Here is a 19,041-nt window from a genome sequence, read left to right on the forward strand (position 1 = left end):
CACTAATGAGATATTTAACAAAATAATTGTATATGGCTTCCAAAACCCTGATCTGTACAGCACTAAAATAACATCACATTAACTTGGGAATCCCACAGACAAATACCATCACAACATGCTAATTGAGAATGGAACCAGCGTATTTTTGTGATCTGAAAAGATCAAAACAGCACACAGAAACAAATGGAGGGAGCAAAGGAAAAACATCATCACAGAACCATTTAGGATGGAAAAGACCTCCAAGGTCATCAAGTGCAACTTTTGGCCATCACCAGCTTGTCAACTAACCCAGGGCACCGAGTGCCACATCCAGTTGTTTCTTGAACACCTCCAGGGGCAGTGACTCCACCACACTCTTTACCATCTGAGGTCCTCTTTCACCACTAAATTTTACTGGGTAAGACTAGAAGCAGCTGTGCCTTAGATCACACAAATACAGAATGTACCAAAACCTCATACAGGCATTCAAAACCTCAAAGAATTGTGCACTTTTTCCTTCAGATATGGCAAACCAAACACAGTTCATGTAACTTCATTCCACTGGAGTTCTGCTCTAGGTTACAGATTCACAGCCTGGCTGAAGTAAGGGTGGCTCACAGTGGCCATCTGGTCTCACCTCCCTGCTCAAGCAGGACCATAGCAGAGCTCATGGCACAGGATTGTGTCCTGATGATTCTGGGACATCATCAGTGAGGGAGACTCCTCACTCTCTCTGGACAATCTTGGTCACTGCACAGGGAAGAAGTTCTTCCTTATATTCAGGTAGAACCTTCTGGGTGTCAGTTCCTGCCCATTCCTCTTCCCATTGCTGGGCCCCACGGAGCAGAGCAGAGCCTGGACCCTGCTCTGAGCTCTCGCTGCAGACAGGGACACACAGGGATGAGGCACCCTCTTAGTGTCTCCTCTCAAGGCTGGACAGCCCCAGCTCCCTCAGTCTTTTCTCATCAGAGAGACACTCCAGTCCCTAAATCATCTTTGTTGCCCTCCAGAAGCTCCATGCCTCTCCTATCCAGAGGAGCCTAGAACTGGACACAGCACTCCAGGTGTTCCTCACTGGGGCTGAGCAGAGGGGCAGGATCATTCCCTGACCTGCTGGCACTGCTCTTCCCAATGCATCCCAAGACATCATTGGCTTTCTTGTCCTCCAGGGCACTGCTGGCTCATGGACAGCCTGTTGTCTGTCCACCAGCATGCCCAGGTCCTTCTCTGCAGAGCAGCTTTCCCAGCAGGTCAGCACTCAGCCTGTACTGGTGCTGGGGCTACTCCTCCCCAGATGCATCTCTCTGCATTTGTCTTCATTGAATTTTAGACAGTAGTACTCTGCCCATCCCTCCAGCCTGTCAGGGTCCTTCTGAAGGGCTCAGGATGTCCTCCCAGCTTTGTGTCACCAGTGAACCTGCTGACCAAGCAAACCTCAGATTCTGCTAATCCCTCAAGCAACTGCTTGCTACCCAGCCACAGAAGAGAAGTGAAACCTGTCTTGTGGGATCTGCAGGAGTGCCCTGCAAGAGCCAAACATACCTTGCTTTTATAAAAAAATACCACCTCTCCTGACAAGGTTTGTTTTATCTGTGTTCCTATACCTTCAAAGCCAGCACAAAGCTATCTGAATAACATGAGAACATTATTACACAGTGTTACAACAGGGAGAAAAAAGCCAAGACAACAAAAGAATAGGAAGCAGCAAAGCAACTGCAGCTCCTACCTGGAAACAATGATGAGCTAATCATTTTACTGTTCAAAAACTGACCATGAAAGTGAACACTTTGAATTTCAGTCCAGGTGTGCAGATTACTCTGGTACTGGACTAATGGAGTAGTACTTCCATGGAAGGGGGCTGTCTCATCTTTATGCAGGATTCATATGCCCACAGCAGGACAAAGCAGAGATGCCAGAAGCATTACGCTGTGGGAAACAGGTGCAAAATGGGATTTGTGCTCCTTGCCTGCATCCCTGCAATGACTCTCTGTCTCTGAGGTCTGTGCTAAGCTGCATGGACTCCACACAGCGTGACAGCAGCCCAGAAAGCATCAGTGGGGAGTCAATTGATCCCCCAGCTGTGATTAAAAGGCCAGCTGGAAAGAGATACTGACAAAGATTGAAAAATAGCAGCAGTAGGTGGGGAGGCCTGGGGGCTATCTAGGAGGGAATGCAGAGACAAAAATGTGGTGAGAACAGAAGGATAAAGAACTGAAGCAGCAGACCAGGGAACTGTCATCATTCTCCATCAGAGAAGGGGACACTGATCCAAAGGGATACTGTGGGTAGCAGATGCCTTTGACAAAAGGCAGCACAAAAGTACACTGGAATGAGAGAGTTTTGGAAAAAAACTGATTTCCTCTCACCCTCTTACCTGTAACACACAAATTATTAACCACAATAATTAACCAGAAATACACATTTAGTAGAATGTACGTGCTAGTTCACCTTACTTCTATACTACCAAAATATCTCTTGCTATCAACAAAAGGTAACTTGCTGTTATTTCCCAATTTTTCCCCCTCTCAGTCAGACACTAGGTCAAAGTTCAGCTCAGGCATGGAAAGATCCTGTCCTAGCTGACAGGTCAGTGTTTTGCTCTTACAGATTTCAAGACTAAGTGCGTATTATGAGAAGTTCCTGAAATCAAGACCTCTGTGAGATCTCTTGGCAAACCAGGTTTGATTTTGATCTGTCTTGTATGTTGTCATCTCCATGGAGAAATAAGGGTAGGAGAGTCATGTAGAACATTGAGAAATGCATGACAAAAAACCCAATTAAGCTGGTGATACTGTTTAGGAGCAGGGCAACTTACAGCCCAACCTGCTTTTCTGTAACTGAGGTGCTCTGAAGGAATAAAAATGCAGTTCATCAGCGGGAAGATAAAACTAAGTGGGATCTAAGAAGCAGCTCTGCTGAATAGAAAGGTAGCTTTTTTTGCAAGCGCACCTATCAGTAAATACCTGGGTGTTAAATGACTTGACAGAGCTGTTACACCAGATCCCCTTCACTGCAGCTCCCCTCAGAACCACCATCCAGAGTGGTACCAGCCATCACATTAAGGCCCCTGCCAGGTCAAGTTGGCCTTTCAGGTCACCTTACCCTGGGCAAATACTACCCTCAACTGAGCTGGCAGAGAGAATCAAGTGCAGTGTTCCGTAAAGCAGAGCACCAGCAGTACTGACCGGAAGGGGAAATAAAAGAGAAAATATAGCAGGGACATAGTTATTAACATGCATTTTACAAATTAAATGAGTGTGAAAATCAAGTTTACATGGTTATAAAAAGTAATACTGCACAGAGGTAACTGGCATGTCAAACTTCAGGAGTACAGGAGAAATGGAAAGAAGGTCCAAAAGCTTATATTTAAAAGAATAAAGCCAGTATCATAATTGCTGTGAATGAGGAGTTCCTTGCAAGATCAAATACTAATAACGAAACAAGCAGGAAGGGTCTAATTTACATTGGAGTAGAACCATGCCGAACCCTTTCTAACTGCCTCTATTTTTTTTTTTTATCTCTGATGAACAAAGACCCTTTGAAAGCACAAAAAGCAAGTTTCTGGTCTACTTGGAAACGTTATTTATTTTGTAGGCTTCATGTAACAGCAGGTTTCAGAGAAGTACTCAGCCTTACAAGTGCTCAATGGGAGCAGATATTATACTTTAGAGAGAAACCAACATTGCTAATTATCACTATACAGCATTCCTTATCTCTCAGATGGTCTAGGCTCAAACAACAGATATTCAATATGAAATTCACAAACATAGGGACTGCCTCGGCACCATGACAACAATCTGATGTAAATGCATACCTGAATGGCAGTATCTGATCATATCTCAAGAAATGTTGCAGAAAATAACATAGAATCACAGAATGGTTTGGGTGGAAAGGATCTTAAAGATTATCGAGTTCCAACCCCACTGCCATGGGCAGGGACATTGTCCAATAGACCAGGTTGCTCAGACCCCCATCCTTAGATAATTCCAGGATGGATATGCAGAACTATATTTCAGAATCTCACCACCCTTATGGTAAAGGATTTTTTCCTGATATGCAATCTAAATCCACACTTGTGTCAGTGTGAGGGCACTCCCCCTTGTCCTGTCACGCTAGGCCCTTGTAAATAGTCTCTCTCCATCCTTCCTGTAGGCTCCCTTCAGGTAGTGGAAGGCCACAATTAGGTCACCCTGAAGCCTTCTCTCCTCCAGGCTGAACAATCCCAATCCTCCCAACCTTTCCTCATAGCAGAGCTGCTCCATCCCTGTAATCAACCTTGGTGTTTCTCCTCTGGACTCACTCTAACGCGTCCATGTCTTTGCCATGAGGAATCCTCCTTCAGTCACACTAGACAAAGAATACTCATTCACTACATACAAACAATGCCTAATAAAGGCTGAGAAACTTGGGAAAAGAAAGAAAAAAAAAGAAAAAGGTTATAATTTGTTATCCAAGAAACCACAGTACCAAAATTATGAGTCCTCAGCAGAATTGCAGTTAACAAATGGGTACTGTTGGCTAAATCCTGGCCATGCTGAAGTCAGCTGAAACACTTCTGTTGACTCAGAAGTAACCAGGCTTCACTTCCTCTATTTTACCACATACTTGTTACTCATTTCGCCACCACAGTTTTTTCTGTACTTATATAATGGCATGAGTATCACAGGGGCTCTCTGGGTCTCTTCCTTTTTTTCTGTCCTTTGTGTGAAGGAAAAGGAATAGTGTCAGCATCTCTATCTGTTTACTGTGTGGGGAAAAGGGATTTTGCAATATTTCTTCCCCACAAACTCTACCTGAAGAAATCCTCATTTTAATCTTCTCTAGAGGTCTCCAGGCAGAGACTTACCTGTGCAATAACACCATACATTGATTCTGAATGACCATGAGTGCGCGGGGAATTCATATAAGAGCATCATAACTCATACAAAACTATTTCTCTTTGCTTTCTCATTTTGACTGGCATAATACTGGATCACAGACCAGATCTGTGTAGCTTGCATTCATTGTCTTTCTCACCTAAACTGTCTCCTATTCAGCCCAGTCCCAATGCTTGAATTTGCAGCATTGCTCCCGGTACCAAGCTACGCTGTGCATAGAATAACAGCTACACTAAATACAAGCTTGTTCAAGCAGAAAGGTGACATTAGGCTCTGCTTTGGAGTATTTGGTACTGATGTGTTGTACCATTTGAATGGATAAATCTGAGAATATATTTCCAAGGGCACCACACAGTTACTGGCATATATTTTCCTGAAAGACCATTAGAAAAGCAAAAACATTCAGAAGTTTAAAAAACCCCAACTATTTGAGTAAAAGACTTGTGGTTGTTCAGCCTAGAGAAAAACTTCCCTAGTGGGGAGACTTGATAGCAGTCATATGTGGAAAAGATAAGAAAAAAATCTCTTACTTATAGCCAGGGGGGATTTCAAGTCAGATGTCAGGAAATATATTCTGTGCATAAGGGCAAGCAACTTACTAGATTGGACAGACTAGTGAGTTGTGGAATTTTATTAGGGAAGTTATGAAAATGATTAGATAAATATTTCTGAAAAACCTGAAAAATGGTAGACGTAGATTAGATGTTAAAATTGATTTCCTTGCTATGAGCTGGTGAGATGCTGGGGGCAGGATACTCAGAGAAGCTGTGGATGCCCCATCCCTGGCAGTGTTCAAGGCCAGGCTGGATGGGGCTCTGAGCAGCCAGATCTGGTGGGAGGTGTCCTTGCCCATGGGGCATGAGACAATCCTTAAGGTCCCTTCCAACCCAAACCATTCTATGATGCTGCTAGAGCTGCCAGCCATAGGGCAGAGGCAAGAGGGCAGTGACCTCTGAGCATCCCCTCCAGACAATGACTGGGCTTGGGGATGCATCCTCTCTTGACAATGACAGGTTTCACTGTGACTCCACCATGAGCTGATGGTGCCTTGTGTTTTGGTGCAGCACTGCCCCGTTGTTCACAGTTTGACACCGGCCAAATGCCAGCACACACAGCTCAACCTCCCCTGCCACAGCTGGGCAGAGAGAAAAAAATCATGAGGGTTCATGAGTTGAGATAAGGACCAGGAGAAAACACTCCAAGGGCACACAGGCTCAACTTAGAAGTACAGAGTGAATTTATTACTAGAAAATCAGAGGAGGATAATGAGAAGTAAATAAGCCCTTAAAAACAACTTTTCTTCCCCCAACTCCTCCTTCGTTCTCACTGACAACACAGGGAGACAGAGGGTGGAGGTTTTGGTCAGTTCATTTCCCAAGTTCTGCTGCTGCTCAGGGAGAGGAGCCCTTCCCCTGGGAGCCCGTTGGGTCCCTTTCCACAGGAGACAGTTCTCTGTGAACTTCTCCACCGTGGTTCCACTCTCACGAGCAGCAGCCCTCCCAAAACTGCTGCAACGTGAGTCCCTCCCATGGGCAAACAATCCTCCCAAAGCTGCTGCAGGGTGGGTCACTGTCCCACGGGGTGCAGTCCTCCAGGGACTTTGCATGACTTGGGAGCTCCAAAACACCATTTCAGTTCTCAGAGCTAATGTTTGGGATAGAATTTGGGTAATTTCCTCCAGAAAGAAATGATTCTCATCCAGTGTCTCTCATCCAGATCTTCTGAAACTAGAGATCATTAGTCCAGTACATTTACACTAAGGAAAATACAGCCATTGGAGACTGCTTCCATGAGGCAATGTTGAAAGAGCTCTACTGCAGCCACCAAACTGGCATGCATAATCTCAAACCATGCATAACCCTAACCCTAACCCCATTCACAGGATTTTATAACTAATTTTCAGCTTATAGATCAAGGGCTCACCTAGGAAAGTGTGCAGAATTGTGCAGGCAATAAAGTTCCCTACAGGAAAATATCCTGGAAATGCCTCCTGCAGTCTCCCTGGGACTACAGTCAGTGAGCTTAAGCCATGGTCTTGGACTCAAGTATTCCTCCTTCAAACCATCTTCAGAGCCAAATATGTTTTTATGAAAATTGCTCTTCACAGCTTACCCAGACTGTCACTGCCAACTGCCCCCAACCCCAAATGCCCACGGTTGGCAGAAATCTCTAGGACAGTCTTTGAAAACGAAATTATAGAAGAAGGAAAAAAAAATAGATATCATTTCTGCACTAAAAAGAAATATTTCTTTCTGCACTTGGGATTCAGAGTCATATTACACAAGTCCAAATTCACTAGACCATTAAATGTCATATGTTGGCTCAGTTCACACCAGTACTTTTAGCTTCCTTGCCTTTGTCTGCCACTACAGACTAATCCCTTGGCCATCACATTCCAAAGTCACCTCAGGTTCATAGTTACTGGCCAGTAGACAATATACAGCACAGATTTAATTGCCAATTTTCTCCTTAAAGACTCCAAAAGAGTATAAGCTTTGTAGATCAAGAAGGAGAAAGCAGCCTGGATTCTTGATCTGAGCAACCTGTACATCCAGGATTTATCCAATGCATCCTGATGGAAGAAAACCACTGCTGCTTATTTTTCCTGTGTCCAAAATGTCACTTGGAAGCCAGTGTCTACCACATGGGAATCATTCAGGTGATAAAAGTAGTTCCAGAAGAGAACCACAGCCCTTCCTCTCCATGTCATATCAGGTTATAAGGACTCTAAATCAATAATGTCTGGCTACAGTAAGTCAATTTCTGAACTGTAATGCAGCAGAGCTCTCATTACATGTACAGCTGGACTTACACTCTCCTCTAAGCAAGAAGACATAAAGGATCTCTTTTTCTATATAATCTACTTTATAATCTTCCTACAAGATTTGTAACTTTGCTACCCCTTCTTAAGAGCTTCAGCAGTGGTACCACCTTCCTGACTTTGTCCAAGCCGGCAGACTCCAGTGAGCCACACTCACACCTGTGTTTAAAAATACGTGGGAGAAGAGAAGGGGGCTGCATCTCTGCTACACAATAAATACCTTCTGAACATAATCTGGTATTCTGCTATATTCTAGCAAAGTTTACATGAGCCATACCAAGAAACCAAGTAACAACACAAAAAATAGAAGTATGTAGTATTCCATAAATTCCTTCTCGTTCTTCTGCCAGGTTGTAAGAGCCGGTACAAAATCGACCCAAACCTAAGCCTCAAGTAAGATATTAAGCCTATATTAAGAAATATCTTACCAAAAAAGCCAACTACTGCAGAGAGAAAATTAATGTAATGTGGTAATCACTGAATCAAATATATAGTCACATATACAGTAAAAGATCTTTAAACTGAACAAGACGAATTCTAATAACAAAATTCATAAATAAAATGAAAGGCCAACAGGTGGACAGCATATAAAGATAAAGCTTTCTCAAGAAGCAAAGGTTTCACTGCACCTGTAGGTGGAAGTCTTGGTATATAAAGAAGTTCACTGCCAGAAAAACCTCTGCATGGAGGAGCAATCTCCTTTTAGTATCTTATTGGTTATATAAAACTACAATAAGATACTAAACAAAGCAAATCTAATTGTGTTGCCATTGGGCAGACTAGAATCCACTCTTATTTCTATTTTTACACCCCCAGCCAGGCAGCTCCTATGTCCTGAAGTCACTTACAGCCATCACAAGTCTGGTGTCCCTGTAGCTTCTCATCTGTGTCCTTAAGAAGCAACAGTTCCTGCTTCTGAAACAGTCCTTAAGAAGCAACAGTTCCTGCTTCTAAAGCAGCAAGTTTATGTTGCCATAAAGCAGATGAACATCGACAAAAAAGCCCATAAATTTCCCAGGGCCTCTCTGTCCCTCTTTGCTTGCTCTTCCCACTTCCTCTTCAAGTTCAGCCTTTTCAATCTGTAATTTGCAATCTCACATCATAACATGCACAAACGTAAAAATGATACTTCAGGGAGAACATTTCATCTGTGCAGCCAATGAGTAGAAAGATGATCTCCTGTATTACCTAGGAGAGAGAGTGATGGATGCTCAGTCACTTTGGATTTGGAACACAAAGGCTGAGTCAGGGCAGCCCATCCTCTCCCTGCCCGCGGGCCGAACTGACACTTTGCAGCCAGATCCAGCCCTTCCCTTTCTCTCTGTTACATTTGAAAAGGTCAGCGTCTATTTATGTGTTTGCACCGACTGAGACAAAGCTCGTTTTGGCATGTGCATTATTGCAGATAAAATCCACAAGAATCAGGCTCAGCCAAGACAGTCTGGCTGAGCTGCTTGGCTGGAGACATTCAGCAAGCCAAGGCTGACCAAAGCCCGCATCAACAGCGGACAGAAAGCAACTCCTTGGTCTGACTCAACTCACTTCAACAAGTGCATGTTGCCCATCCTTCATTTAACTACTTCACACTAAACACGTTCTAGCTCAAGTTTTTAGCATGAAGTTGATTTTCACCATCAGGTATGTTTGCATCCTCTCTCTATGGGGCAGTTTCAGAAAAAACTGTGGCTTTTGCTTAGCTGACCAGCCAGAGTAGAGCATTCTATTTTATAGCTTTCCTAACATGCCACACAAAGGGGTCCAATTAGACAACTCAGGACGGAATCACAGTGAAGATACAGGTTTCTCTTAACTAAATATTAAGCCACATTTTTGTTTTGAGCGCCCTGATGCCAGTGGCTAGAGAGAATCCAGGGGGATCCCTGAATCACTGAAGGTGATCCCTTAAGGTTTAGCTTTCAAATTTATCCAGATTCAGTACTGCATTAGTATATAACTCTGAACTTTATATAAAGTGTTAGCAAGTTCTTCTCAGAGTTTAGTCAGACAAAAGAATCCTTTTCCAACCCCAGAATCAAGGACACTGTTGCAGCTTCAGGCCCAAAAAGTTTAAGCAACAGCAAATTGAGAAGAGCAAACTGAGAGGATGGGACTTCATAAACTGAAGCTGTAATTGGACAATTAAGCCAAATATGTAAATGGACCAAAACTTATAAAAGTGGGAAAACTCATGACTTGCTGTCCATCTTGGGTGTAGCCTTGACTGGGTTCTTGTACTGCCCAAGGCGTATCCTTTGAAGACCTTTTTAATAAATATCTACTTTATTCCTTTAACTCTATCTAGCCTCTGTTCTAGGTAGCCTCTCAAGGCATCAAAGGGAAGACTCATGCCCCAAAAGAGCACAATTTGCCAGGTCTCTACAGACAGTATTTCACCTCCCCGTTTATGAAAAGCACTTTATAATACAATTGCTTGAATAATAAAAAAATATATTAGTTGCTTTCCCAAGACACAACTTTCATTTCACAATATTTAAATACCTCTTCACCTTTTAGTATACAGTGTTTCCCACATTGCCAATAACTAATGTTTATCACATTTTCATTTTGAGTCAATCTATGTAGCCCCAATGAAGAAGAGGGTTTGCATATTAAAGTAGGCATAGGGAGCAGGAAAATAATGAAGGAAGGAAAAAAAATAATGAAGAAATAAAGGGCCAAAAGGGAAAGCACCAAGAAATTTACCCAAATGCTAACTAAATACAACTCAAAGGCAGATAAGGAGGTACTATTTAGAAAGCAGAATTAGTGGAAATAGAAATAAAAGCTGCTTGATGGAATGTCTGTAGACCTAAAATTTATGTCCATATCCAAGGCATCAAGAAAAAATATCACAAATGACAGCCAATATTTCACTGTATTTCTCCAAGCAATTATTGATTACAGAGCATTACTTAGAAGAGAGCACACTGCTAGCAAAAAATTAACAGAGCACATCCAAAATCAACAGCAAGGGCAGTAATTCCTGCCTCCTGGCAACGCTGCAGCCCATCCATCAGATCCTAGCCCACATTGCTTCAGGCATTTTCACGTTTTTCACACAATTTTTGGATCACCTGGGTCTAAAATCAGTCCAACAAAACAGAGCATCTGCCCTAAGGAAGGAAACATTGTCCTCTTAAAGGGGTTGACTCTCTTTACACAGCTCTGGCTTCGCATTCCACCCTGGATCTGCACAGCAGCTGGATCCCGTCCAACCTTTCCCAGAACCTGCTGCTGCTACACCTCACCTTTTGCCAGAACCAAAGTGCCATTTCCTTCCTTGGGATGTTTTTCCTGTTATCCTCAGCATGCAATAAGGGAAAAAGCCTGCAGACTCCACACCAAACTCCCTTTCCCAACCTGATTTTTTTTTCCTGAAATAATTACAAATTATTCTACTTGCTGCAGGCTATAACTGTAAGAGCAGGGAATTTGCTTTGAAACAGCACCAGCAGGATGACACAAAATCTCTGGCTAAATGAAAGATGTTGTGAGCAACCAAGAAAAACCAAATAAGCTCCCAAAATTTAAGAGGTACCCTGAATAAAAAGCACAAATCACAATCATCAAATAATTCACTGTTACTCAATACACCATTCAGAAAATCCAGAAAATGTCAGAGAATGTCTCCATTTTACATTTACAATTAGAGCAACTTTTTCTCTGCCTTTACGCTAATGGAGGGAATTTAAACTTTAAACAAATATTTATAGTATATGTGTGATTTAGAAAGTATCATCTTCCTCGTGATCACAGAGTACCCGGAAACAGACGCCACTTTTTTTTTTTTTTTTTTTTTTTTTTTTTTTTTTTTTTTTTTTTTTTTTTTTTTTTTTTTTGTGGCTGGCAGTTATTTCCTTTGGATTTCTCCAACATCATTTGTGATGACTGTTCATGAGAAGCTCAGTGCAAGTAGCCACTCTTGTAACTGACAGATTCCGCAAGTGAAACTTTACGAGGGATCTGAGCAGCTGAGGAATAATATTTTAGTAATTTAAAATAATTTGCTGCTACCAAAAGTGCCTAACAGCTTCAAGTGAAATACAATGAAATCAGAATTTTTTTTTCAATTAACAGTTTTATTTTGCCAGATTAAAAAGTTAAACATTTGAAATGTATTCACCCCTCTACCCTCCAAAACAATAGTGGGAGAGTGAAAACTTACATTAGATTTAATTGGGTTTTTTGACCTCTTGGAGGGTGGAGAAAGTTGACTTCAGAAATATACCTCAGTTTTTCCTTGCTATAGGCTTTTCCTAACCAGCACCAAAAATCAGATATTTGCACAAAAAACTAACTATTGGGGTGAAAGGGTTTTCCTCTCTAATGCTAAAGATAGTCTGAAATTTGGTTTTGAAACTATAAGGAGGAAAAAGACAGCTAGGAGTGAAAAATTATTTTAAAAAACCATTTGCAACTGGGCCTTGACACATCCTCTAACTCCAGAGCAGATGAGTGTTAGCTCACATGGTTTTGAGTTACATCCTAGCTACTCATGTGGTTACATCCTGCTTACTCAGAGCAGCTAAAAATACTTTCAGGAAGATCTGGAAGCCTGGTTTCTCCCATTGCAGTCAGGTGGTGAGGGGTGGGAAGTGCTGGTCCTGCCTTCTGTCACACCTCAGCACAAGAGTGCAGGACCAGAGCCATGGCTGAACTTCCAAACTCTGGGAATGTGTGCCTCTGTCCCACCAGGGACAGCAGTGCTGGACACTTGCCAGCACACAGTTCTGTGTTCTATTTAATAAAGGTCCACTGATGTGTTTTACCTTCCTTTTGCCAGGGTCAGGATTAAATGCTCAAGATGTATTTCTTATTTCACTCAGATGTTTATTAATTCTTCTCTTTATTACAGTCTCACAAACCATGAGTTTTACAGTACTTCTAGTAACAAATTAAAAAATGGAGCCCTATCTCTCCCTCCGAGGCCTTTTAAGGATAAACAGTCCAATTAAGACATGACACCTAAATTATTTTTCACTTTTGACCCAATAACCAACCACCCCGTGGCCTGCAATGGGGAATTTTCTATCCAATTACAAAATATCACCCAGACACATGAAGAAGAAGATGAAAAAGAAGGACTGGCCTCTGCCCTAAAACCTCCATCTTGCTTGATGTATATATTACTACATTCTAAAACCTTAAACTCTGAGTTTTCCACCATGTGATATCACACTCTTCTATTCAAACTCCACACCCATAATCCCAGTTCTGTCATTCAATTTCGGAAGCCTTTCCAAGGCCTTGGGTCAAATGCAGCGTTTTCCTGGGGGTCAGTGCCTCTGTCAGCACAGAAAGTGAAATTCTTAGTGACCAGGGTTCCAACAATCCACAATGGTGATAAGTGATATTTACAAGTTACCAGGACCTTCAGTGGCCAGCCTGGCTTCTCCTGACTGCTGCGTATTGACCAGTTTCTCTGCAGGAGGGGAAAGATGGTGCAGCCAGTGCAAGATCTCATTTCTGCTTCCAGAAATTTTAATTCTCAAAATCAAGGGGTAAAATGACAGAGAGGGATAGCCTAAGAGGAGCTGCTTCCAGCATCATACAAATGCATCATACGAATTCCAGCATCATACAAATGTTGCAGAGTTTTGGTTCATACAAAACTCTGCAACATCAAATTTTGTTCTCATAAACCGAAATGGAGCACTTTTATTTCCACATAAAAGCTTTTTCTCTTCTGCAAATTTCTCCCTTGGTGGGTCGAAAACTTGAAAGAATAAAAGGAGTAATATAGTCACACAAAGTCTGAGGAAAAAAGAGGCCGCAGTGGAGCTGACAAAAAGAAACCCCAACAGCTAAAGTATTACATTAAAAAAAAAAAAAAAAAAAGTTAAAATGAAATGTCATAACACCACCAAAACCTTCTAACCTTTTCACTTCAAAGAAATATTGAAAAAAAATAATGAACTGATCCTAAATTTATATTTTCATGACATAGCATTTTCAGTGGAAAAGCAGTCTGTCAGAAAATGTTGACCCAGCTTCAAAAATTTTATCTTCAGACTGCTCAGAAGAAAAACAATTCCATTTTGTATTGCTCACATTCAGAAATAAGTGACATTTTACATGTTAATTTTGGACGTATTTATTTTTGTATAACATGAAATATAGCAAGTTCTCTATTTAGTTTTGGGTTACATTATCCTATAAGTTAGTCACAGGTTTAGGACTGAGAAATCTTCTGCAGTCACCAAATTGCTCAAGCCCAGCAATATGGACAGAGCCAATTTTGTTTATACCAGAGGAAATATTTTTTGATTATATCAACATTGCTGTGGCCCTTTACATTCCTGTTACATCCCCATAGCATTTCAGAGTACTTTGAGTTGTTTTAAGCTTCTGGATACTTTTGAAAGGAATATTCATCTTCAGGAAAATTGCTTGCAAGTGAACTAATAATAGACACCATTCTTCAAAGCAGGAGCCTGTGAAATCTGGGCAAGTACTTCTCTTGAAACAAAGAGAGAAGTAGAAAAATGCATTGAAAAAATTACTGCAAATAAATCCTCCTTAGCTTTTAAATCTACCAGGATTTTGCCTGATAAAGGCCTACAAAATTCCTCTGGGCAAAATGCATAGGAATTGTCCTAGGGTGACTTTATCATGTGAAACTCTAAACTAAAAATCCCATCAAAAACTCACACCTGCAACTTCTTGGATGTTTTATTTGCAGGATGAAGTTAACAAGTAAGAACTCTGCTACACATTTAACTGAAACAGCAACAAATGAGAAGCCTTGCGTGAATGACTCAACACTGGGAGGCTGAATAAATCCCTGTATCTTGAATTTATATAATTTATAAATAGATCAATTAATAAAGCCAGAAGTTCAGTTTTAAGTGTGCAGCCACATAAAATATTTGTACTCAACATACAAAATTCAGTAGAACAAACTCATTATTTAGTACCAATTCCTATATTTATTAAAAATACAAGAAGCACCCTAGATCAGTATTGCAAATTGCCAGCTCTCAAAAACTCTGCACTTAACACAAAACACCTTTGACAGACATTAACAACCAACCATTTCCAACATTTAAAAATACAACAAGAATCAACAAAGTCAAGCTTCTGGCTTCTCCTATTTGGCTTATGTTGTTTGCCATCAATGAACTTCATTAACCTGGAAGTACCTTGGGACACCTTCACACAAAGCACTGTCCCATCCTGGCCACACAGATCTGAACTAAAGCAGTTGTAGGTGAGGGATGGGGCTCACAATGACTGCAATCCCTGACTGAAATGCAGAAATCACCCTCTTTAGCCAGAACTAAACATTTTAAAAATCGAGACAGGTGACCCAATTTCATCCCTTGTGTACAGGCAAGTATTAACATTCATGCAACCAGAATGTTCGGAATGTGGAAAAGTAGATGCTGTTCGGTATTGAAAAATGAAGATAAAATTTCTTGATGACCCTTCAGCCTATTTATACTCATTTGTATCATGTTACCATTTAGTATTTTAACACTTAAAATTAAAATAAAACATGATTACTAACCTGCGGGAAGAGCGAGTAAGTTGCATTGTCAATTGTGACAGAATATAAAAATTCCCCGTCAAACCAGAGGTTCTTTCCCATGGGGGAATTCATCTTTGTCATAGCAAAGAGCTGCCCAGGGTCACAGCATTCTTCCAGCAGCTTCCTAGAGAAGGGAACAAAAAGAATAAGCTGTATTAGTTGGAGCTTTGTCACATCTTAGTTAATCATCACCCCTCACATCCCTTTTCCTGCTACTCTCAGGTGCTCCAAAGCCACACTTCCCAGCCAGAAGATGAACCATGAGACTCTTTTTTAGTTAAAGAGCCAGAAAACCTGCTTTTATTTTAGAAAATCTTAGAAATAGACAGAAAAAATCTAAATTTTCATTCAGACTCACCCAGAAACAAAATCAAGATTCAGCAAAAAAAGTCCGTCCTATGCAGCTCATTTAATAGTTAAAAAACCTGGTCTCCAACACATACAGAAAAAGCTCCTTTCAACATTTGATCCAAGGTACATAAATATTCAGTAGCAAATTCAGTTATTTATGAAGAGCAGGCCTCCTAAAACCCCACAGTTCCATACTTACTTATGGAAATTTTGGCATCTCTCTTCAGTTACTGAATGTCCTTGTCCTAAATTCCCAGCAGTATCAGAGCCTGCTTCCTAACTGAAGGCCAGCTTGAGTCATCCCAGTATGATGGATATATATAGACAGAGTGGCTATACTTGTTGGTGTCCCTGCTGAAACTCCATATCCTCTTACTCCTTCACTTCCCAAAAACACTACTCAACCTGAGTAGAAATCTGAGAGTTGGTGAGGTGGTTGTAGGTTATCCTGAAAATTCTGTGCCACAGCAATTCATATCTTAAAGCACAGAATGATGAAAAGCTCTACAAGTCCAGAATATCCCATCTTTCCAAAGCCTACATGGCACTAGGAAGGGTAACGCTCATTAATGTACGTAAGACACACATTGCAGAATTCCACCATTACAGCGTAATATTATGTCATCATATACATTCCTCATATATTTGAAAGGCAATCCAAAAGAGACTGGAACCATTTCCAGTGGCTGCACAGAAGCAGAAAAACATAAATTATTAGTGATTACTAAAATGCTTAATATAGCCATTCTCCTCTGGAAGAGAGGAAATTTTATTCTAAACCATAAAGCTATTCACAGAAATTTAAGTTTTAGCATTTTTCAAAGTTTTACTGCTACTTTTCATCTCTAAAAATTGGTATTTGAAAAAACACATTATCTTACCCTATCAAAAAATTGATTTTGCCGTAAGTTCATTTTTCTCTGCAAATGTGTGAGTATTATTTTTCAGACACACTTCAACAAAAGTAACAATAAGTTCTCAGCAACAAGTGATTCCCATTCCAAAAACACCAATGGCTTTATCTACAACCATCAAACAAAGGCTTCATTCACATTACCTTCATGCTGATGTCTTGTGGACTCCCCAACTAAATCCACACCTATATCCCAGCATGTGCATCCCCTACTGGAAATACTTCAGGGACTTATGTCAATAGTGGCTCTGAAACACATTGGCTTGACCACCTCTAACAGTCTCAGAATGTAATCCTGAAATTTCCCTCATTATGTCTTCGGTGCAACGTTTCCATAAGAATAACACATCCCCATGGTTTTGCAAAAAGTTTTGATGGCAGGGGAGAAACCAAAATCACTGCTTAGTAATATATTGTCTTTAGTAACCCTGATCAGAGTCTGATTTTTTTATAACTTCAGGTTTTGGCTGATTTTTAAATTATTTCTCCTCCATCTCTTAAGAGATCCTTGAAGGAGGCTGCTGAAATTTCAACTACCCCTCTGATGAGCAAAAAGGTTGGAGTTTCCTGAATTTCTTGCTATGAACAAAGCTTTTTACTCTTTCCATAATTCCTAGGGCTATTCTCTCTTTTTCAAGATCCACCCCTACATATTTCCTTCTAAATAAAGCCTGGAAATATTATTTCTAGGGTAGCTACCCCCCTGCCAACTACAGGGACAAACTGACCTCTCATTACTCAGGCATCCCATGCCATCCAAGAACAGACCAAAATTTCAGGCTCATATCCCATCTCCCAGAGCAGGCAGCAGTCAATGCCTGCAGTTCTAAGAGAGCTCTCTCAAACATCACATAATGGCTCTAGTTGTGGCCATTTTTTGCTCCAAGCTGGCAGTCCGGAGATTCTATGGTCCTACAGAATTCTACAAAGCCTTTCAATAAGAGTAAAATCTCTGATTCTGCTAGAGTCAGTGAGCTGGCAGCTGCAGCTGGCATTTGGCTTCTGAATATTCTGCGAAAACATTCTTGGGTTTGGTCACACACATTGAATTTCTCTTTCCTAAAATTCTCTTTTCCTAGAAAGCTCAATCTAATACCTGTAAATGGGGATTAGCTTGAAGAATTCAGTGAGACTTTGAGGTTTTCACAGTGTTTAAAGCACCTTACTACCCCAGGCACACCACTCCACTCTAGACTGAATTGAAAGTTATCCTCAGCACAACTGTTCAGGAATATGATCTTAAAACCTCCCTCCTAAGAAACATAACCTGGACAAGTACCAAATGAACAAGAGAATGGCCAGTGCACATGTTCTTGATAGCCACAGAAGCACACCAAATTGGGTTTTTGGGACAGCAGTCATAGTTGAAGCTCTAGGTAAAATTAAGACCTTTGCAAAATGCAACATCTAAATGAAGAATTACACTGCTGTGCGTAGGTCCACTGCTGAAAATACCCAGTTACCAAAGCTTGAAGAATAGGTCTAAATGCAATGAAAAATAAATATATAAAGAGTGGATAGCACAGAGCAGGACAGAGATAATCTGATTTAATCCGCAGTCAAGGTCTCTGCAATATGGTAAGATTCTATGAAGACTAAATTCATGACCATTTTCCTCCTCACATTTATTATTATATTGTTTCTTGATGTGAAAGTTTCAGCCTTTTTCAATGCTACCTGCAGCAATTTCTGGTGTCTGGGCTTTACAGGGTTCCTGTAATATTTCCCCAACTTCCTCAAGAGAGGAAAGTTGTCAGGACAATAAAAAGGTTGTGGATAGTAAATCATGCCTGGCACTGCAACCTGCATTAAAGGGAAGAGGTTTCATTTCAGAGACCACAGAATAAGGACAGTTCATGAAAACTATCTTCATTAGCAAAAGAGCTGTTGTGACTTTTTAAAGTAAGAAATTAAACTGTAAGTTTAATAAATGTTAACTTGCTGCAAATTACCAAGTTAACACTTGGGGAGGAAACTTTGAAATCAAGAACTTGCACCTTTTCTGCATCATCAGTATATTTTCAGAATTTTTTTCCAGCCTTTTTGGAGGTGCCCAAAAGGAAAACAAAGTATTTTATTTAACCCAAGAAAATAATTTTCATTACCTACTTCGATTTACCAGAGAATATTTGGGTTTTCATTACCTATTTTAAAATCACCCCCGCAGTAGAGTTCACAGTTCTGTTTCTCAGACTGCAAAAGAAATATAAAACTGTTTCTTTCATCCTGTGGGATGATATGGTTACCCTATCCTTGCTGCCTTGGCCTTGAACAAGCAAACCCTGCTGCCTTATAGAAGGTAAAATCTGAGTTGTCAGTCATTGCAGCACCTCCTCCTAATCTCTGACTGATTTTAACCCTGGGTTGTTTTCTTTAATATACAAGTGATAGATTTTCCTTCCAGACACATTCAAAATGTCATAGAAAATGGGAGATTTGATTTTGATTGTACATTTAGGCACATTTAGATTGGAGAAATACACATGAGGCCGAAACTTGCCAGGGACTACCTTTCTGATTGAACAGTATTTGTGAACTAGAAGAAATCAAGATATAAAGCTGACAGAAT

The 19,041-nt window shown here is 40.8% G+C and overlaps 1 protein-coding gene across 1 annotated transcript in view; it reads right to left on the reverse strand.

Annotated features, from left to right (window-relative positions):
* The window catches only part of ST8SIA1 (ST8 alpha-N-acetyl-neuraminide alpha-2,8-sialyltransferase 1), a 97,903-nt gene that overhangs the window by 57,208 nt on the left and 21,654 nt on the right, over positions 1 to 19,041 (reverse strand). Inside the window, exon 2 of the mRNA XM_066319518.1 lies at positions 15,188 to 15,332. Within this exon, the coding sequence (XP_066175615.1) occupies positions 15,188 to 15,332 (145 nt within the window). The remainder of the gene's footprint in view (positions 1 to 15,187; positions 15,333 to 19,041) is intronic.

Source organism: Sylvia atricapilla, chromosome 5, assembly GCF_009819655.1.
Source record: "Sylvia atricapilla isolate bSylAtr1 chromosome 5, bSylAtr1.pri, whole genome shotgun sequence".
Taxonomy (NCBI): Eukaryota; Metazoa; Chordata; class Aves; order Passeriformes; family Sylviidae; genus Sylvia; species Sylvia atricapilla.